This window comes from Protopterus annectens, chromosome 6.part0 (assembly GCF_019279795.1).
Source record: "Protopterus annectens isolate FY-2018-M chromosome 6.part0, PAN1.0, whole genome shotgun sequence".
NCBI lineage: Eukaryota > Metazoa > Chordata > Ceratodontiformes > Protopteridae > Protopterus > Protopterus annectens.
In genome coordinates this window covers 1,951,575,589-1,951,599,512 of record NC_056737.1, presented here as the reverse complement: position 1 = coordinate 1,951,599,512, position 23,924 = coordinate 1,951,575,589, and the positions used below count along the sequence as shown (strand labels likewise).

At 40.3% G+C, this 23,924-nt stretch overlaps 1 protein-coding gene across 1 annotated transcript in view; it reads right to left on the bottom strand.

Annotated features, from left to right (window-relative positions):
- CERKL (ceramide kinase like) overlaps positions 1-23,924 on the bottom strand; it is a 1,924,967-nt gene that overhangs the window by 739,469 nt on the left and 1,161,574 nt on the right. The window contains exon 4 of the mRNA XM_044073713.1: positions 21,513-21,576. Coding sequence (XP_043929648.1) covers positions 21,513-21,576 — 64 coding nt within the window. The remainder of the gene's footprint in view (positions 1-21,512; positions 21,577-23,924) is intronic.

The window sequence follows — 23,924 nt, the reverse complement described above, 5'->3', positions numbered from 1 at the left end:
TACATACTCCCAGATTCCAGGTTGATGTTGTGCACATACCTGTCCATCTCTTTCTGTGCAGACTCTGGCCATGTCTTGACCACATGCAGGTGGACTGGGACATATCTAGATTATTGCCCTCTTCAACCTTTAGTTACTTACCACACTCTTATACAGGCTTTCCCACACAGTTATATTATGTAGCACAGTGTGGGTGACAGTGATCAGTGATACCTTATTATTCAGAGCAACTGCAACATTCACAATTCCATACAATACCAGAGTAAACAGTACCAGTACAGTGTATCAAGCTTTTTATTTCTTGGCACAGTGTTCGTATCCGACGTACCTGTGGGAGCAATGTTTGTTAGCACTACCTGAATGTCACCACACAAAGTATTAGATTACACATTAGTATTATGCAGATACATCTCACTCTGTTACTGTACACACTCTGGTCACAGCTTGACAACATGGGGGTGCACATAGGACATACTTGGCTTATTACTCTCATAACAGTTTTGGGAGTTGCTAGAGTGACAGGTTTGTTCCCATAGATGTGTGACAATCAGTTGTAGTCCCCGTTTGCTGCCTAAACATCTGGGATCATCCCACTGACTTCCCAGGGGGACAGGGTGACAGGCAGCAGATACTGGCTCATATACTGGACATTCTGGTCTTATCTGTACAGTTGTGGGGTATGACTCTGTATGCAGCCTACTTCCACTCCCAGGATTTAGACCATGTCTGTGTCTGCTACAACTAAAACACTGTCCATTAGAGTTGTGTGTGCTATATAGATATTGCTGTATATCTCCTATCTACTTTCTGTCTTATAATTATTCTGTGGTTTTGCATTCTGACCTTGTATTACAGCACTCTTATACAGGATTTCCATTTATATTTTGTAGGACAGTGTGGGTGACACTGATGAGTAATACCTTATTATTCAGAGCAACTGCATTAGTCATGATGCCATACAATGCCAAAGTAAACAGTACCAGTACAGGGTATTATTCTTGTATTTCTGGGCACAGTGCTCGTATCTGACAGACCTGTGGGAGAAATGTTTGTTAGCACTACCTGAATTGTGCCACACACAGTACCAGATTCCTCATTACTATTATGCACATACATATCACTCTGTTACTGTACACACTCTGGCCACAGCTTGACAATATGGGGGTGCAAATGGGACATACGTGGCTTCTTACTCTCATAAGGTTTTGGGGGGTTGCTAGTGTGCCAGCTTTGTTCTCATAGATGTGTGTAAATCAGTTGTATTTCCTGTTTGCTGCCTATACATCTGGGATCATCCCACTGATTTCCCAGGAGAACAGGTTGACAAACAACAGATATGGGCCACTTTACTGGACATTCTAGACATATCTGTACAGTTGTAGGGTAAGATTCTGTATGTAGACTACTACCACTGCCAGGATTCGAACCATGGCTGTGTGTGCTAAAAATACAACAGTTCACGTCTCAGTTGCATGTGCTATTTGGATTTTGTTGCCTGCCTTTTCACTGTTTTCTGTCTATGTGTCTCTCAGTTGTACTAAATGACCTCTGGGCATTACACTAGTCATACACAGGAATTCCTACGCATTCTATTTATGGTGCACAGTGTGGGTAACAGTGCTTAATACAACTGTACTATTACGTAATTGCAAATCTACATTACCATATGATACCAGAGTATACACATGCAGTCCAGCATTAGACCTTTATTGCAGGCTATTATGCTTTTATTTACATACAAATTATATGAGACTCTTCCTGCCATATTCTCTGGTGTATGCAGTACTTGCCTTAAACAATACAGGTTTTGTACTGGCAAATAATTTACTAATACTTTTAGATTTATTTCCTATGACAGTACATGCAAGAGCATTACTAACCTGCCTCGCATTGCAACCTCTCGAGGCGACAGCCATAGGCTTCCTGGTTCATGGCCCACTCACTTGCAGCTGTGAAGGATATAAGAGGAATATTTAGCCATACCTATCCATGATATACATGAGCTGGCAATTATTACACACATAGTGGAGTGATACTTACAGCTGGGACAGCTCCTGCCATTCTAGCCTCTTAAATCCACTGCTCTAAGAGGTCCCCGTTACGCCACTTCAGGTTGGCATAGTGGTGCCTAACCTGGTCACCAGTTTGGGGTATGCCAGTGGCACTAGTGAGGTCACAGGCGAGACGGTCCCAGGCTTCCGCCTTATATTGGAAACCCTGGTACTGGCCCTGCAGCAGTCTCTGCTCATTGTCTTTGACATGGAATCCTGCCATGACTCTGGACTCCTGGATGCCCCAGCGCTGCACCCGGAAGTGCACACCCTCTCCCCTTTCTGCCATGGTGCCTGCAAGGGAAAACTACAACCAGTTATGAGATGTATTCCTGCCTGTTGGGTTTAAGTAGGGCTGATTTCCTGCACTTTGCTGTGATTCGCCAATTTTGAAAAGGCTAAGCTATGGGCAAACCTGCTTACCTAAAGTTGGCATTGTTTAAAGGGGTATACTACTATATTGAGTTAGCTGGCCTACACACTGCTTACAACTCCTAAGCTGGCCTGTGCAATGTTAGCATTGCTTACAATAGACTCTGCATTTTATGTTCATATGTAGGTACTAGGCTATGGCCCTAGGTCCTATATAGGCCTAGCCAAACAATACCCTGGCTTTTGCCACCCAAGAAAATTATTTTCCTGTGCCCCTGTAAACCAGAGCCACAGAAGTGATCTCCAGGGTGAATTTCCTATCTCCTATCCAATCATCAAGATATATTTTCTTTTTGGCATTGATTTATTTATTCATTACATCTTATATATATATATATATATATATATATATATATATATATATATATATATATATATATATATATATGTCTGGTATCCATGATTCATGTGTAAGTACACTGTTTGGGGTCTTTGTGTTGTATTGGGGACTTCAACACTCTATTACAATTACAACTCACATCTGGGCTTACTGCTGTACTCTCGTTCACATATTTATGTTATGTAGTGGGTTATAGAACATATGACTGTATACTGATTCCTTTCACATGTTCAGTTTGATTTTACTATAGTGAGGATTTGTTTATTGATACCTCATTCTTCTGTACTGCTGTGATGGTTTCCTGGTTAACTACTGTGACTATAGTGTATAGGGTCGTGGGTTCAAGACCTGCAAGGCTGTTTATTTTGTTGCTGGGCAGAACAAGGGCTGTTGGATACAGAGTGATTAAGGCACTTTTGAGCAGTTGTAAGTGGGTTTGCATGGGTTTGCGCGAGGGTAAGCAATGCTAACCTCCGGTTAATGATGCTTACAGAGAGTTAGCTTCAATATTACTTAACCTGTGTGTGCATTGCAATGCAAACGGGCTTAAACTTGCTTACTAGTGCTTAAATATGCTTACTACTGCTTACTGATGCTTACACATGCTTACTAGTGCTTACTCCCACTTACAACTGCACTGATTTAGTTAGTAATATCTAATGGTTCTTGGGAAGGAGGGGGATTTGGAAGCTGTATGGGGTTATCATTCATTACACATTTAACCTTCCATTTATATCCATGATTCCTGTGTACATATACTGTATGAGGCACATGTGATTATCTGTGGACTTTGCAACATTATGATACTGACACCTCACATCTGCATTTAATGCAGTACTCCAGTTCACAAATATATGTTATTTAGTAGGTTATGCAACAAAGATATTGGTCATAAAGTGATTTGACATGGAAAATGGAATGTGATGCAGTGGGACTCAAACCAGGAATGCCTGCGCACTATACTACTGCTATACTACTTCATTTGCATATATCTTCCTTGTTATCCTGTTCAGCCATTTAAGCTGCATTAACCGTAGCTAAGCGATGGGCAAACTCGCACACATACGGTTAGCTTTAATCGGATTCATAATAAAAAAAAGGTTTGTTTATTTGGTTTGTATTTACTATTGCTGTTGTACACATGGGGGGATGTTGCTGGAGGTATGCGGACACCTATGAGCAGTCTCGCTCATTCCTTTGGCCCTTCTGTTGTTCTTCATTGCGGGGGCGTGTATATTCTGAAAGCTCTGCTCTCAGATACGTTCCCTATACTCTTACATGCTCCATGTAAGATTAGGAGCTCAGGCAGTGTGCCATCATTAATATGCATGGTACTCTACCGTCCTGCTCCTAAATGGCCACTTCTGTGCAGTACTAAGCTAGTCCTGCATGGAAGATTAGTAAATCCTGGGGAATGTTTTAATAGTCAGTGCTAGTTCAGCTAACACTGGACATCTACACAAGAATGTGTGATTTATTGTCTACTAATAGGGTGCCCTAGTGGGATAATAAGATACACTGAGTGTGTTTACTGTTTAGAAACAGGGGTGTGCTCTACTAGGCAATATAGGCTGTACTTCCAAGTGCCTTATTTCAGCTAACACATAATGAAGATAAATGCAAAGTGTAGGTAAGTAAACAACAGAAGAAATAAAAATTATTGGAAAAGAAAAAGAAATAAAAATAGACCCTTGGATTAAATTCTGACAATGAGTCATACTGGGCTTATCTTATATGCACATGGTAGAGGGTTTGATTTTTACCTTTGGGATGGGAAATTTGGCTAGGCTGAATATGGCCCATAAGGGTAGTTAGCTTAGTACTAACATGAATTTAGACATTCACGCACACACGCGTATACACACACACACACACACACACACACACACACACACACACACACACACACACACACACATAACTCTTTTTACTGCATAAAACCAACCATGACAGGTTTACATTTAATTTGCATTAAAGGAAGTGGATGAGCTAATCATCATTAAAGGAAGTGTGTGAGCTAGAATTAGCTTAATTTTAATTATAATACACATTTTATAAAAATCAAATCCAATACCTGTTTGAATACTGTATCACATACAGTTATGCTATTTTATGACACTCTTCAGCTGCTCAAACACCAAAGGAAAAATAAAGGTTTCCAAAAGCCTTACATAAATCATTGAGAAGACATACAGTATAATAATTTGGGAAGCACAGTTTTGTTATTCAGCAAATTTGAAATTATCATGATTATTTCAAGGTACTCTAATGGAGATCTCAAGAAGCCTATTAGGAATACAGAATAAAGTGAGACCCTGTTTGTGTTTGAATTTTTTTCTCCTTAGTTCACCTAGGCAATGAATGGACTTTCTGCGTATTAAGCAACATGTGCTAAATACTTAGCCTCAGCCCCTGACCAGACCTCACAACTGTCCAAATTTTTGTAGAATGTCAAGATTTTCACCTTATAAAGTTTGTGGGATTCTAGCAATTCAGCGAGGACTGAACTCACTAAATAATGACATACATTTGTGTGTTTCCGATTTCATTTCCTTCAGAAAATGTGCACTAATACAAATCCTGTTAGTCTAATGACTTTCTAAGTTTAAACTTTAGAAGAAGAACACTGAGGACCTGTCCATATCTATGTTCTTTGACCCTATTATTTTAGGCTTTTTACAGATTTCGGATTCTAAGAAGTTTAGAGGTATACTCCCTGAAACTGCTTTCATAACAGAGAGGCAGATGTTTCTTTATCAATGACTAAAAATAGTCTAGTAATAAAGATTTATAGGGTGTCATTGCCTCACCCCAACATTGGGGATGCAGGGGAGTCTGCCCCCCTTGTAAAAACATTTACATTTCAGTGAGTCTGGTCATCACAGGTTTAATCTTCTGAGGAAGGATTTACTATATCCTTGTTTTAAAAATCAAGAAGAATATACATTAAAATTATGCCTTACTGTGCTGCATTGCTTTCTTTCTTTCTTTCTTTCTTTCTTTCTTTCTTTCTTTCTTTCTTTCTTTCTTTCTTTCTTTCTTTCTCTCCAAGTGTCCTGGCATTCCCTTCAGTAGTTGTCGAAGTATGCACAAGCACTCGAATGTTACCAAAATTAAACATTTCCCCCAACAGCCCCCTCAGCAGTTTATCTAAGTTTTCAAAAGCACTACATGGCACTAAAATGAAACTTTTCCCCCTAAGATCCCTTCAGCAGTTTTTCCATGAATGCATAAGCACCAAAATGAAACATTTCCCCAAGACCCCTTCAGTAGTTTGTTCATGCATGCACAAGCACCAAATGACACTAAAATGAAACGTTCCCCCTAAAGGTCCTTTCAGCAATCTGTCCAAGTATGCACAAGCACCATAACAAAACATTTCTCCTAATGACCCTTCAGCAGTCTGCATGCATAAGCACCAAATGAAATGTTTCCAACAGTGATCCCTTCAGCAGTCTGTGCAAGTATGCACAAGCAGCAAAATAAAAACATTGCCCCCACCAATCCCTTCAGCAGTATATTCAAGTATGTGCAAGCACCAAAATGAAACATTTACCTCAATGACCCCTTCAGCAGTCTGTCCAAGTAGGCACAAGTACCAAAATGAAATGTTCCCCGCAGTGTCCCCCCCTCAGCAGTCTGTACAAGTTTGCACAAGCACCAAAATGAAACATTTCCTGAATGACGTCTTCAGCAGTCTGTCCAAGTAGGCACAAGTACCAAAATGAAATGTTCCCCGCAGTGCCCCCCCACCCCTCAGCAGCCTGTACAGGTTTGCACAAGCACCAAAATGAAACATTTCCTGAATGACGCCTTCAGCAGTCTCCCCAAGTTTGCACAAGCACCAAAATGAAACATTCAGCTGCCCAAGCAGTCCCTTCAGCAGTTTGTACAAGTATACCAAAGCATCATACTAATAAGTGACCCCATTTAGAACTGGCCTTTATCTCTCCTAGTTACACACCAGATGCACCCACAGTGAGTGATTTAGATTTTGCAAACCATTATATCTCTCAGCTCGCTGTGGGCACCAGTGATATAGCCCAGGACATTGTCTTTCATGACCTTGGCACTGCCTGCTCTACCTGCACAGCTAATCACAGGCCTTTGGGTGCGGTGCCCAGGCAAGATGAAGTAAGGAGGTGGATGGGCAAGAGGCACATAGAAGCATCTTGGACATCCATTTTTTTTTCATTTTATATCGGGTGTGTGAATTGAGAGCTGGACAAAGTAGCTGGGGTGACTACCCCATTTGCTTCACACTAGATACAGTACTGACTATAGCCCCCCCTGATACTTGCTAAGGGCACCATTGTGGCACTCTTCTAGTACACTTGGGCCATCCCCTCTTGTAGGAGCAAACTGAATAACAACTTTTGTGAAAGATCTGATAATACATTTTCTAGGTGCTTCACTGCTCTAGATGCCAGGCCATCCAGCCCCTCGGCCTTATGCTCTATTCATGAAGCAAGATGTTTGCCAACCTTCTTTGTCTATTACTTTATCTGGCCATTCTGGTCCACCCACTCTATTTTTCCTTTCCCATGCTGGAATTCATCCTCATTCTGTGAACTCTGATGGAAATAATTCATTAAAAGTCCATGCTTGCTCCCTGATTTCTCGGACTCCTTAACCTTCCTTTTCTGTTTCATTTTTAATTGATGCCATCTTTCTTTTTATCTTCAGAATATGAAAGAAGACTTTTGTCCTTTAGCTACTTTATCTAGAGCCACCGGAACTCAATTGCTGTACCAGTTCTACCTTCCTATTATGTATTCCTTTTCTGATGCCCATTAGTGGTCCATTCTGTGTGTAACCTGCCATTTTCCTTAACTGTTCCCTGGACTTTTTCCTTCTTTTTCATCTGCTTTCTCACCTAGTCCATTTGGCATAACACAGCATATATTACACAGTTTCTCAGAACTGGACACCATTTTTCTACCACTCCCTATGATATTCTACATTGTTACCAAAAATCTTCCCATAACCTGCTCGCATAATTACATACCATTGTGTTTGTTTCCCTTTTTATCAGCTCTGTCCCAATATTGTATCACACCATGCTGTGCTCATTATTACAGAGGATATCTTGATTTCAACTTCTTCATCGTAGCCTTCTACCCTGCAGTGGATTATGTCTAAAGCTTCCCCTTTCCTTGCGGCCACCCTTAATTGTCCATATGGTTCTTGGTGTATTACTTCTACAGTTTCTTTCCTGTTCACACCTTGTAGGTGTCCGTTTCCAGTAGAATGAAGCCCCCATTATAATTATTCTTTTCCTTCATCACTGTTTCCCTAATTTAGTTACATTCTTCTTACTGGTTGTATTTCAGGGTCTGTGGATTTAATTTCATCCATACCTCTCCCTTCTGACCCCTTCTGTTAGCATTAGCCAAAGGACTCACTCTATTTCCAACAAACTCCTTCTCCATTTCTTCCCAATATGACTCCTCATTTTTATACATTGCCCTAGAGATACTCCTTCTCATTCTCCCTCCATCATTCAATTAGGTGTCCTTCATCACTTCCGTGTAATTATAGAGTTTAAAACAATGTGTGGCATGCATGTGTAGAATTATGATTTTATGCGGGACTTCAGCAGTTCTGGTACTGGATCTTTGGTTATACAATAAAACGGCTGCATAGCAAATCTGAAAATTACTTTATTATTTACCAGAATATAGTGTACTTATGAATCAGTGAAAAAACATGCCAGACAACGTGCATCCATAACGAAAAAGTCTTGTTTCTACTGGAGTAATGAGACATGCATGCAACAAAATAGGAAAAAGCAGGGTCTTAAAAAGGGCTCAACAGCACAGCTATGTAAACACATACAGAAAAAAATCAAGAAAACAAAATATATCAAAACAAACTTTTAGTGTTCCAGCTGTGTCTGTGTATGTACTGTGTGCAGTGCCATGAATTTTTTCCTCAATAAAATACTATCCCGACCGTGGAGAAACACAGAAGTGTCATTGTTGTTTCAAACCTACCAGGCAGAATTCTCACTCCAATAGCAGTTGACAATGAATATCCCCATGACTTTTCTTGGATCTGTGCTTGGATGAGAAGATTAAAATCATATTGCCACATTTCTATTATTGTTTTTAACTACTTTAAATCTGAACTTTAGATTAAGGATGTGGTTTTTAATCTATAAATAACAGAATGTGTACTCCATGATGGGTAGTCATTTTCTGCTATATGAATACCACACTATGTATTCAACTGTCAAGGCCATGCTTTGATAATATGTTGACAGCAATGTCTACAATGAACTGTGTTTATTAATGAGCAATTCTGTTCAAAAGACAGTAAGAAAACTATGAAGTCTACTGGGAAATTGTGCTTATGTTTCAAGGAGCCATGTGATGTATGTCGCTCAGTCAGCAGTAGTTATTTTTTCAAACTGCTATTAAGAATTGACCTGTATAACTTTGTCTAGCACAATGCCCTTCTAACTTCACTAAGACTGAACTCTGACTTGCCCGTTTTGATACATGTGTAATTAAAGTAAGTGCAGTGTTAAAACCAGTACTTAAACAAAACCAATGCTTTCAAACAAATCCTTGTAAGGCACCTCTCCTTAATTTGTTTTAACAAAGTGTGGACAAAGATGTGTAAGCAACTCACGTATGTACAACTGACGCAACTTCAAAGGACAAGTGAAATAAACTGAAAGTTTAGGGGGTTTGATATATTAAAAGGTATCAACCCTTCTTTTTTAAATCAGTGTATCAAATACAAAAGACCTTAAAAAAGGAAAATATGCCTTACAAATAAGGCACATGGCAGGGCGGGTACCTTCTTGTGGACTCATTTTAGGAGCCTGGTTGTCAGACAGATGAAGACTGCACTAGACAGCTTCAAGTTATAGGCTAGCAGGACTTTCTTATGCAGCTGGAAGAGAATGATATCCAGCATCTGAAGAATTATGACAAATTTTGGAATATTCTTTATGGTTGTTGTCTCAAGTTATAGAGACGTTGAAGTTTGCTCTGTGTTGTTGTAAATCACTAATCACTATTTGGATTCACTCAGTTAGAATAAACAGTTTCAAACCATGGTCAATGGTCTGGTTTTAAGTGGCTCCTATTAAATACATAATATTGAAGGATTTGATAGTCAACGTTGTGAACTTCGCAACTCTGTAAGCTTCTGAAAACTAACTATCTTTGCTGGCACTATATTGATCTACAAGAAATTTGCAAACAGCACTAAGGACTTAACATAAGAATGTAACAAACAGGTATATTCTCTACAAAGATCCTCAATAACTCCTACGGTTGGAGTCTGTCCTTTGCTTCCCTCATCATTAAGAATTTTTTAATCTGGAAGTACCAGTGTGAAGAGATAGATGTGAGTCAGTGAGGATGGAAGCTTTGGTGGCATGCATCACTACATAAGTGCTTGTGTTCATTGCTGGCAGTTTTCTCCTTTGCAACTACCAGGCAGTCAAGTGCAAATCTAGAAAAATAATAAAGATTTGTTGCTGTTGCTGCAAAAAAAAAAAATATATATATATATATATATATATAATATATATATACATACACACACACACACACACACACACACACACACACACACACACACACACACACACACACACGCAGTCATACGGCTGTGCAGTCTGAAGGAAAATCTATAAATCAAGGTCGACTGAAGGGGCCAACAACCTTCAGAGTGTCAAAAAATGAAATACCTGACTCACCAAGGCTGATATTGTGAGAAAATAGTTGTTATAATGAACACTAATGATCATGGGTTGAATTTTAAGCAGTGAAACAAACCACGTTGAAGAGGTCTCAGCTCACATCAGAACCACAAAGATTAAGTACTGAGGATTGGTAGATGAAGAACCTTACTTCTCAGGCAGCTGACCAGTAAAGCTGCCAAGAAAAGGAACAGTACAGACTGAGTGGGCATCTGTCTTCTGTGCATCAACAGCAGGCCTGGTATGTACGGACGCAGCTACACTAAGAGAAATGGTCCAAACCATAGTCTGGGCACTTTAACATAGAGATCTCAGTCTATTTCTCCTGCAAGGTACAAAATTTATCACTGGCATCCAACCCCAAGGGGAACAATACACCCTCCACTCCAAGCCCAGCTACTCTTGAACAGGATCTTCTGAGCAAAAATGCTGAAATGCCTTTAGTAGTGAGGGGATGCCAGATGAAAAAGACCTGTATAGTTACAGAAACCCCCCTAAAGAGAAGAAGATGGCTGCTTAGGATGAGAAGAGTGCTCAACCTCCCTAAGGAGGTCGAAGAGAGCCATACTGTTGGAGAAGAATGAGCCAGTAGGAAGGAGAATCCCCTCATATGAATGTACACATCCTGATGCCTATAAGCATAGAGCAGACAGACATATGTGCTTGTCAAATCAGATATCCGAGACCTACACCAGTGAAGCTTCTCTACAGGGAAACAAAAATCAGCCTTTGCTATTCGTTGCTATGGCTTGTCACTCAGTACAAATATGTGTGCTGAAGGAAAAAATATTCATCAGCAGGTTTATAGAATTTCTTGTATGAACAAAGCAATCCTGCTGAAGAGGTGCTGAGTGAGTTCTGCAATGCCCCAAGGAGTACCACTCTCACCTGAAGCTGAAGTCATCCAGGCAGCTGCAGACTCCCTCTGAAGGATCCTGTTTGCAGCCGACAGAACTCACAGGAGAGGAGCTTAGCCAGGGAGTAAGAGAGTTCATTACCCTCACACCAGAGGAACACGGAGAAAGTAAACCAGAACTATAGCTGTGAGGTTCTATTACCACCTATTGCAATAGGGAGCTAGACTTTAGAAACTAGAACTCCAAGGATGGATATGAGTCACCCAAAAAGGGACTGTCCAAGCTCACCCTGCCTGATTGAGTAAAAAGATGAGGCCATGGCTCCTTGATGAGTAGGGAGAACGTCCTTCAGGTTTTCTGACAGTAAAATCTTATAATGGCTTAGCCTAAAGGACTGACTCTCCCTGAAAAGACAGCCTGGGCTCATGGATCTCATTTTAATCTTACACCCCCACACACACACACAAAAAAAGAACAAGCCTTGTCCAGGCTGACCTCCCATATGAAAGGGGCTGCAGTCACTGAAAATGAATGTGCCCAGCTTACAATAGATGGCCACCTGGTCCTGGAGCAACTGGATGCTTAGTTACAAAAAGTGTTAATGGTAACCATTGGAAGGAAACCTCAGAGAACTTCATCAGCCAGCACCCCAAAGAGAAGACAGACTGATAGACGCTGTCTTCTATCAAGCCTGAATACTGGTCAACACCTGTGATGGGTTTACCATGGACATTATTTTTTCCTTTCACTTTCCTCACAATTAAATGTTAGACATATCTATAGAAAAGATTTCCCGGGTGGAGAAGGGAGTCAGTTTGTGTGTAAAAGCACTGGATAATATAGATGATTATGATCAGGCCTCTCACTGTAACCACTTTATTATGTGTTTGAAACATGCACACCATGAAATTCACCTAGTGCGCTAATCTTGGCAACCATGTTGAGAACACATAATAGATGGTTATGATCAGAGACCTGATCATAATTCTTTACAGGGCATGGAACTTCATATGCTCCAGGTACTACTAGTTAAGGAAAAAAAGAAAGAAAGAAAGACAAAGAGCAAAGTGCTTTACTGGCTATCAAAACCATAAAACACTTGGCAAGCAAAATGTGTCTTATGGAAAGAAACTCAAGGACTGATTACTCGCAAAGACAGCAGGCAGAAAGACACCTGTTTTTAATTCGGTCATTTGGTGGTCAGTACTATCAGATTTTACTGCCTAATGTGGCATCTCATCTTATCAACTTAAGCAGGGGTGCTTAACAATTGATAGTATATGGTCTTGTACTGTAGAAAGAAGTGCTTAACAGTTTTTATTTTTTTATTTTTTGTAATACTGAAGCATAATCAGTACACTCCGTGCACTAGGATGAAATCTTTGTTTCATGATCTTTGATATGGCTTCCTGCGGAGGTGTAATGTTAAGTGTGAGAGCAATAAGATGAAAAAAACATGACTGCAATGTGGCTTTCTGTGTACTTTTCTGACACTTTATCTTGATGAAGTTGTTTATCTTGCTGGAATGAGGTTGGGGAGGCAGGTTGCCTGTGAAACTGAGTGACCACTGTTTCTTCTAATCATAGGTAAATATTCATTGACTTGTCACTAGTAGTGTACATGTGGGTATTGGGGGAAAAAAGTCAGGTTTTCAACACCTGGGATCTGAGAGAAAAATCTATTTAATGGTGGGCACTGTTAACTTCACCAAGTGTTGAACTACAATTCCCTCTCCTCTCATGGACCTCATTGCTCATTTATGAACACTAGTCAACCCAGCCTTGAAACTATCCATGGGGTACCACAAAGGGTGGTCTGTATGTTCATACTGAGACATTACCAACAAATAGGTTATTGATGGACAAATATTTTTCCACATTACGGTCTTAACTGACACGAAACTGGAGTTGTTTATGTAAGTTAAGCAACACTGAAGGAGCTGCAGGAATTTCTGGCAAGCACTGGTTGTGTACTATATGTGACAATAATCTCCCATACTCTCCATATGTCTGGGCTATGGGGTAGGGTTTCAAGAAGGAAGCCTTTTCTTACACAGAAAAACATCCAGGCCCAGCTAAAATTTGCAAAACAATACATCAAGTCTCCCAAAAGCATGTGGAAAAATGTGTTATGGTCTGATGAGACCAAGGTTGAACTTTCTGGCCACAATTCCAAAAGGTACATTTGGTGCAAAAATAAAACTTTGCATTACCAAAAGAACACCATCCCCATGGTGAAGCATGGTGGTGGCAGTATCATGCTTTGGGGTTGCTTTTCTTCAGCTGGAACTGGGGCTTTAGTCAAGGTGGAGGGAATTATGAACAGTTCCAAATACCAGTCACTTTTGGCCCAAAACCTTCAGGCATCTACTAGAAAGCTGAAGATGAAGAGGAGTTTCACCTTTCAACATGACAATGACCCCCCAAGCATATATCTAAAACAAAAGAATGGCTTCACAAGAATAAACTTTAAGTTTTGGAATGGCCCAGCCATAGCCCAGACCTAAAACCAATAGAAAATGTGTGGGGTGACCTGAAGAGGGTTGAGCACAAGAGATGCCCTTGCAATCTGACAGACTTAGAGCAATTTTGCAAGGAAGAGTAGGCAAATATTGCCAAGTCAAGATGTGCCATGCTGCTAGATTCCTAGCCAAGAAGACTGAATGCTGTAATTAAATCAAAAGGTGCTTCAACAAAGTATTAGTTTAAGGGTGTGCACACTTATGCAAGCAGCTTATCGTACGTTTTTTTATTTTTTATATTTTCCCCCAACAGATTTGTTTGTTTTTCAATTGAATTGTATAGGTTATAGGTCACATTAAAGGTGGGAAGAGTTTTGAAAAATATTGAAGTGACCATATGATCGAGTTTCCGAAAACTCAAACATAAAAAAAAAAAACACACAAAACTCTACAAAATCTACCTGCTGCGTCCCCCACACCCCCTGCAAATTATATATACCAACTCCGAAATTGCACTACAATGAAGAAAAGGGTAAATTTCCCAATCCTAGCTGTACCGCAATCGCCATTCAAAAACTTTGAGGTTTCAAAAACTTGATCATATGGTTTCGACCATATCAAGTTTGGGTTTCTGAAAACTAAATGTGTATAGATATACACACACACACACACACACACACACACACACGCACGCGCACATGCACTCACACCTACACACACACACTACACAGTACAAACTAATACTAATTGCAGCAGAAATAAGGCAAAATATTACTGCAACACCCTGTGTGAAGACAGAATGCTAAAAGTTGTCATAAAATACTAGTATATTCAATAAAAGATCACTGTGATACATTTAGAATGGCTGCAATGACTTCTGTCACTGGAAATGTTGATTCTTGCTAATAAACTCAGGGGTAATATTTCTGGAATTTAGAAAGGTTATATGTAAATTATTCTACATTTCTTTTTTTTTTTTTTTTTGTATTATGAATTATTTTCACATAGGAGTTTTTCTTTATAGGCATTCAGTAAAAATAGTGTCTACCAGTCTGAAATTTCCTAACAAAAAAAAAAAAAAAATTAAGTGATACATGCCACATATGCCTGGTGTTTGGCACATACTGCTAGAGATATATAACATCCTTATCACGTACCTTTCACTTGGTGATCTCCTCTTCTGTCTTCTACCTAGCCGTGAGTAGCATCCTGCCATCACCCAGAATGATACCACAGCACAAGGACAAAATGACTGACTTTAACAATTGACTAAGCTTCTGGTGTCATTCTAAGGGAATCCAGTATCTGTCTGCCTGGGATGACATGATCGACAGACAACGCTGCTTTGCCAGAGATGGCCTGCACCTATCGCCCTTGGGATTCCGGATACTGGCAAAAGCTCTTGCCACCCCTATAGTGCCTTTTTTAGGCAAGGTTCAAATGACAAATTCAACAGGTACAATCAAGCAAAATCTGAGGATAATGCTACTCAATGCTAGAAGTCTAAACCTCAAAATGCACTCACTCGAGGCACTCCTTAAAATGGAGAACACTGACATCTGTGCAGTGACAAAGACCTGGTTCAAAGCTCCAGAGAGCACCCCTGCATTATCAGGCTATAATTTATACCACACCTTTTGGCCACCAAACCCGGACCGAAACACTAAAGGTGGAGGCGTGTCCATATTCATTAAGGATATCCACACCCCAAGCTAGTTGCTCAGCATAATGCATCCCAGATTATCCAAGTTCAAATAACTCTGGGCAAAACTGCAATCCAGATTGTAGCTTGCTACAGACCCCCCACCATGCCCCAGGATTCCCACTCCTCTTTTCTTGATACACTGGAAAATATTAAAGTACAACCCAACACTCTAATAATGGGTGATTTCAACTACCTTACCATTAACTGGGAAAACTACTCATGTACCAACTCTTTTGCTCAACGTTTACTGGAAATCATCAATTCCAACACCTTGGATCAACTTATCCACACCTCCACCAGGAGAAGCAATATCCTAGACCTGGTCATCACCAACATGGGTGGCCAGTGTTCCACACCAGAGGTCAGCTCCTCGTTGGTCAGATCCAACCACAAGCTAATCACCCTAGACATCCACATCCTGCTCCCACCCCCCATTAGAGAAACAACTGTAAAACATTTCTCCATAGCCAACTTCACGCTTCTTAAGACAGAAGTGGCAAACTTCACGACACCCATGCAGATGGACAATAGAGGTACAACTGCTGAATCTTACACAAATGCACTTTATAAGCACTTACACAAGTGCATGGATCATGCTATCCCTAACAGAACCAAGATGCTATCCTTCAAAAAAGGAAGACAATCTGGTGGTGGTCTTCCATAAACAAACTCTACAATAGAAGAAAGAAACTGTTGCAAAAAAAGAGTAAAATCCCACGATTGGAGGAACTCCCTGGTCAGCCTCAGTAAGAAGCTGAGATCCTTTATAAAATCCTACAAAGCTAGTTATGAAAACAAAACTGCCACTGATTCTAAAGACAACCACAAAGCATTATATAGCTATGTCAAGAATCTCAATGGCAGCACTCAGATCTGCTCTGAGTTACAGCACAATTACACTAAATATACAGAACCAACTGATATTGCCAACATCCTGGCAGATAGGTTCAGTGCTAACTTTACCCCATCTCACCCCTAAATGGCCCATCTTTATACCGGAAGAATGCAAAGTTCCTGTAATCACGGCTGCACAGGTAAAAACCTCACTCTCCAAAGCCAAGAACACAGCATCCATGGGACCTGACAACATCCCAGGCTGCCTTCTACATGAACTACAGAATGAACTGGCACCCCACCTAAGTACCATGTTCAATCATAGCCTCACCTCAAGCTTTGTGCCCATTGAATGGTGCACCGCGACAGTTATCCCACTCCATAAAGGGGGGCCACAACAGACCCCGGGAACTACCACCCCATTAGCCTGATGAGCCTAGTCTGCATGGCCATGGAACGTATCATCATGGAACTCATAAACAAAGACACTGGAGATCTCCAAACTCTGGATCCCACACAGTTTGGGTTTGTAAAAGGCAGATCATGTCTCCTAAACCTGAGAGACTTCTTTGAAGTAGTCAACAAAGCCATAGATGAGGGTAAGGTGGTTCACACAGCCTACCTAGATCTCACCAAGGCATTCAACGCCATCCCCCACTCTGGAATTATAGATAAACTCACTAAACTAGGTATAAATCCCTATGTCAGAGGATAGGTTGCCAACTGGCTTACTGACAGAACCCACACTGTGAAAGTAGCAGATTCCAACTCAGACTTCAGACCAGTGACAAGTAGAGTACCACAGGGTTCAGTCCTGGGTCCTCTCCTGTTTGGTATCTACTTCTCTGAAGTACAGGCCAACACAGAAGGTCTTTGGCTAACTAAATTCGCAGATGACTGCAAACTAGGAGCCATTATCGAAACTCCTAACGATGCGGACATCCTACAAAAGGGCATCACTGAGACAGATGCCTGGTGTCAAAGACATGGTCTCAATCTCAATGACAAAAAGTGCATTGTCATCCCCTTTGGTAAAAACTCCGTACCCATGAACTACCACATAGGCGGTAGTCTACTTAACACTGACAGTGTGATAAGAGACCTTGGGACACAGGTGGACAGTAGTCTCTCCTTTTATAATCACATCACCACAGTGGTCAGGAAATCCTTCTATGTGGCACACCTCATCACAAAAGGTTTCTCATCCAGAAAAAAAGAGGTCATTGTTCCCCTCTACTCATCACTCATTAGACCCATTATAGAGTACAACGCCCTTTTTGGTATATACCTCACAAGACATCTACAACAACTGGAAAGGCCGCAAAAATACCTCACAAAGAGGATTACTGGCCTCAAACAGATGCCTTACGCAGACCGTCTCAAAAAACTCCAGCATCACTCCGTCACATATCGCCTACTCAAAGGCGATCTCTGCCTAACATACAAAGCTATGTCAAACCCAGAGCTGTTGGACATGCTCCAGTTAAAGAAATCCCAATCCCTCCAAGCTACATGCTCTAGGGACCTAAACCTTGTCACCACAATAAACAGAACATGCTGGAGGGATAGATTCCTGTCCCAGAGACTTCCCATACTCTGGAAAAGTCTACCTATCTATGTCAAACAGAGTTTCTCATTAGCACTCTTCAAGAAAAATCTTGATGATTGGATGGATAATAGGAAATTCACCCCTGGGATCACTTCTGTGGTTCTGCTTGCCAGGGGCACAGGAAAATAATTTTCTTGGGTGGCGAAAGCCAGGGTACCTTTTTGGCTAGGCTTGTACAGGCCCTAGGGATAATAGCCTAGTACCTACCTATGAACCTATCGCTACATGACTGATCTCCAACAGCCAAGGTGATTATTAAGTCCAAAAAATTGTTTTTGATATAGCTCTGATGCTGCACAGTGGACTGGATTATTTTAGTAGGTGATAGGAAAGGAAACTATATTTAGGAAATAGTTGAGAGGGAAATGCTCAGTGAAAAGTACAGTTCAACTTTCCTAACAGCTGTTTTGATTGTAATCATGGTTGGTTGCTGCTCTACAACTCTTCCTATCTTTTACTCAAGGTGTAAAGCAGTAGGTGAAATAAAACAGAAGATGATCTCTAGACATTTACTTCCTTCTAACCCCCCACTGCTACCTGAACTGCCCTGTTCCTGCTACCTCCTAGTCAGCTATTCAGGTGTGGATCCAGTTACAATAGTCATGTTACATTGGATATATTTTTACTTAAGCAGGAAAGATGCTTGCTGTACATTCAGTGCGCCCACAAGAGCCAAAGAAAGCAATGGCTCTACTGAAGATAATTCAGGAAAGGAAACAGAAACTGAAGGAGATGGGAAATCTTTCCCTTGCCAGGATAGGTGTAATATAAACCAAAACAATTTGAGAATGCATATTTTTTTGGGTGGACATATAGGCATGTGTTACTTTATTGAGCCTCACATACATCAATCCATAGTGCATTTCTGTAGATGTTGAATAGAGTCTGGTTATAGCAAAGAGTATGAACAATCAATATTATCTTTTTGGTTTTTGAAACCACTGAAGGGTATGTTGTGCTTGTAGGGCCACTGTTGATTCAGACGGTGTCAAAACAAAATACCATAAATAAGGACAGAAATACTTAAGAAATGCTAATTCTGCTGCTAATGCACACATTTGAGAGATGCAACATGGCATAAAACTCTAATACCAGCAGTCTTCAGGATGTAGGTACTTTATCAATGTTTCCTGAATAGGTAATTAAACTTCCACCTGCTATGGTCAGAGGAAAGACTGCCTTTTGTCTAAAAAAAAAAAAAATCTGAGCATTTTATTTAAAGGATCATAATAAGTTTACTCTTATGCTCAAAACCCACAGACAACCACAACATACACAGACACACACATTGCCAACATACTGGCAGAACCCTAAAGGAGATATAACTATCCCAGCAATGTCCCCTCTCCCCGGCCCTCTCCGGACATCAGGACAAAGCGCGGGTGGGCCGCACTCTCTCTCCAAAAAAAAACCTCTAAATGTAACCCCGGATGTCCCTGGGACCTGATGGTGCTAAGCTAAATGACCGAATTAAACCACCACCACAGGCAGCTGTTTAATCTCAGGCATACGTGGTGCAGGCAGCAACCGTGGCGATGTGGGTCCCACTCCACCCACCCAACCAGGGGCATTACCAAGAAACACCGCCCCATAAGAGCCCAAAAGCTTAACAAGTCTAGTCTGCAGAGCTATGGAGAGGATCATAATGGAGCTCATAAACAGGATCTAATGGCAGACATGGACAAGGATATAGGGGACTTGTCAAATTTGTCGGGACCCAGTTCTTTTTTCACTTGATTCCTTCACTTCCATTGACTCAAGGCCATTGATGAGGGCAAGACCTACCAACTACCTTTGACCTTCACAATACCAAACAGCGTACTGACTCGGGTATTGTTTTAAATGTAACAAACCTTATGTAACGCCCAATGGCATGAAACTGGTAAGCTGACAACAAAACCAAAATGGTCAGAGAGTTAGCTACTTGCTGTCAGACAGGTCACCGGTGTGGTGTGGTGTGTCCGTCGGTTTCGTTGGGGTATTGAAATTTATTATCTACTTCTAAGTCAAGGCCAACTTGGGAGGACTTTTATTGACAAAGTTTGCAGTTGACAAAGTTTGCAGATGAATAGTGGAAAGTGCATGGAATCTGTGATCGGAAACAGATATCCTGTACGGAGAGAATGGGAACACAGATAGCTGGTGCCAGAAGCATGAAAAAATAAATAATCAAACCGAGTAGTCAAACCCCTTCGGGAAAAAAAGCTACCATATGGGTAGCAATATAGGTGGCAATCCAAGAAGCACAGGGGAGGAGGGGGGGACTGTAGGTCAGGAGTGGCCTTTGGCCTTTTTCACATTGCTAAAAGTAAAGAGAGGACTTCTACATTGCCCAAACACCTTCAGATCAGGATCCACATCCAGATCTAGTGGGTCATTGCCCTGTACTCTTTTCACAATCAGACCAACACAATGCCCAATGCCCCATGTGGATATCATCTCACCCGACATCAGCAATTGGAGAGACCCCACCCAAAGTTCCTCTCACCAGGATAAAAGGGACTCCAAAAATAGTCATATGCTGCCAGATTGAAGAAAACTCCAGTTCTATTCAGTCGCCTGCCCCTGCTCATCTACCCTGACACATGTGCTCAATAATCCAACCCCAACCCAAAATTAATGGAAATGCTCAAAAATCCAAAATCCAAAAAACCAAAACCACTAGAGCACTTAACTAACAACTTAGATATAATATAAATAGGCTGGAGGGATCGGGATAGATCAGCTACCCAGAGACTCTATGATGTGGAATAAAATCCCGGTCCATGGCCTATGAGCACCGCTGACTCTGTTCAGAAGAAATCTAGACCTGTGGATGGGAGGGGGGTTAGAGGTTCATCCCGATCATCGTCAACAAGGACAGAGGCACAATAACAGGCAACTATGGGCACTTTATTTTTTCACATAAAGGCGAATAAATAAATAATAATTTGCTAGGCTTTAAATGCCCCTTTAGGCAGATAGCCTAGTATAAACCTATGAACCTATGAACCTATAAAGCTGAAACTAAAAAATGTACAGTTTCTTTTCACCTTTACTTCATAAAATCCCCCATGTCAGCAGATTATGATAAAAAAGTAAACTCCAAAAGTACAGTGCAGTTAGCAAATGTCTATTTAAGCATATGTGCACTTGTGTGTTCAGTGACATATTCCCTTGTATCTGTAAATAGCGACTTCTTCCACTTTGTCCACTTGGTTATTGAAGTGTATCAGTTCCATAAAATACTGAAAGCCTATTACAGCTCTTAATTTAACATAAAAAGATACAAAATACATATTGTGTAAGTTGCATACCGTTTAAGTTTTTTAGTGAAATTGTGTTGTGCTTGAGCTGAAGACATTTATTCAAAAAATATACCAAAAAAAAAAGTTCTGTTCAAACAACCACTTCAAATTTGCCTGCATCTCATACAGCTGTTAATAACAGTTAGAAAACGAGAGAATATTAAACAGGCAATTATTCCACGTTAGGCAGCAAAAATAACACAATCAAAACATACCCATCAAAATGGTGCAATTCAGATTCCTGAAGTATTCTGTTAGCATGCCCTTCGTATTCCGTGACTGTAAAAAATACAGCAAACAATTAATGTTAGAATTTAAATATTGAACTATAGGAAAACAACGGTCTTTAACACCTTTTAACTTTTGTTTGGAACATTTCAGGAATGAACATATGGTAAAGGTCATAAAACAGAATTTATGCATGCATGTTTGCATTTTAAGCAGTTAAAAAAAAGAAGAAAGAAAGAAAAAAAACTACAAACATCCCGTTGCTTAGATTGTTTTAAAGATTTATGCTAAGCTGGGTCAGCAAAGCACTCAATTATGTAAATTATGTGATAGTATCCCACACATAAGTAGTTTATCATTCAAAATGAGACACCTGCATTCTTGGTGCATTCTGATTTGCTACTGATAAACTGAACACGTGTTGAAGATCTTTCTTTAAAACATAAAACGCTATCTAGCCAGAACTATGTCAAAGAAATGATATAGCAGTATTACAGTGGCATGCAATTGTGAATGACAAATATAAAAACAGCAAATTAAGCAAGCAGGTACTAACAATAATATACACAAAGGTACCACAAAACCATATGATGTAGGGAACAAAGCCAAATCACCAGTTATAAGGTGGGAACTCTATTAATAAAGGATAAGGTGAAAGGAGTATACATTAGAACCTGCAGTCCCCAGAGAGGCGGAATCTGTCATTGTGCGTTGTTGTTGCTGTTTATGCCCTATGTGGCAGTGTAAATGCCAATGATGATAGGATGAAATGGCACACTGCAGATGGTACTAAGCATATAGCTACAATTTATATTTTCTAGGGCAGCATTGCCAGAAGAGACAGCCCAGATGTAACCACCCATCAAAAATTTCTGCTGACTGACATGACACTTGCAGATGGAATTTTGTGTAAGAATATGCATCATTATGTGTGAGATGACATTAATCTTTCATGCTTGTCTGTCTCTTGCACCAGCCGAGTTTCAGGGAAACAGTGACAGTGCTATTAAACATATCAGATAACATTTGTCATCAATATATATCTGTATTAGAATGTGCACTGATCTTTTGGTTATCTGCATAATTTACAAAAAATAAGAATATTTTTTAAATTAATGAATCTAGGTCATATTATTTACTGGAATCAGAACTATTTGCACACAACAGGACTGTGAAATATTATCCCTTAAGGGAGGGATATAGTGCTGAGCTTAGCAAGCACAACAGTTTATAGCAATGCTATGTGCAGGTTATTGTGCCCAAAATGAAAAGAGAGTACACACACACACACACACACACACACACACACACACACACACACACACACACACACACACACACACACAAACATATTTTCCCAGATTTAAGTTAGGCTTGAAGACTGAAAAGTATTCAATGGAAGCAGCTCGGTTATTACTAAACACACATTTATTTGCAAGAATAATGAAAATAAGGCTTTCTTATCGAAGTCTCAGTATTTTAACCGATGTTCTTGGGCAGGATGGTAGCTTCCCTGTCTCTCAGGACAATAGTTTCCCAAACAGTTTCAATTCTTCTGTCAGGACAACAGCTTCTTAAGTACACCTTCAATTTCCTCAAATCTTTGCAGGTTGCCTTCTCTCTCTACTTATATCTGTCTGATGACTCCCTTCCTCAGAATCTGATCAAGACCTCAAAGGTCACACATCTTCCTACCTTACTGACTGAGGCTCCCCAAATATTTTTTATAGATATTTGCCTCACTCTGACCTGACTGCCAGAAATGGCAGTACTTTCCTTGTATATTATGCTTGCTGGTATAAACTACTATACCAAACTTTGTATATGCGGTTTGTTTCACATGCACTATATTAAAATGTATATGCCACTAGTACTGAATTTTCAAGTTCCATGTTTTATTTTAGTTACAGTGATCATTTCATATTTCTAAATTCTCATTTAAAATAATATACATATAAGTGCACTCTTAAGAAGCATTCTCCAATGCATCCCAAAAATGTGTTAGAAGTCCACAGTCTACAACTTACAAACTATCTCACACTTCAAGCTACAATGCACTGTGGTCAGACTATGCACATAAGAGAATGTCTCACACTTGTGCATGAGTCATAGTTGTTATGGTTACCCTTTTTCTCTCAAGAAAAAAAGTGCATAATCACTTATGCTGATCACAATCTAAACGTGCAGAGCCCCAGCACTCAACAAAACAATGAAAAGTCCAGTTAAATAGCACATTACCTTAACTTGGAGATATTGGAAATGGTACCATGAAGCAGGTGGCCCAAGACACACTGAAGCTGGCTGATAATATGCCAATGACCTACTAATCATAATAATGTCAGAATATCTGCTCAAGCACGTTCTAGCCTCACAGATTATCTTCTGTTCTTTCTCCTTAG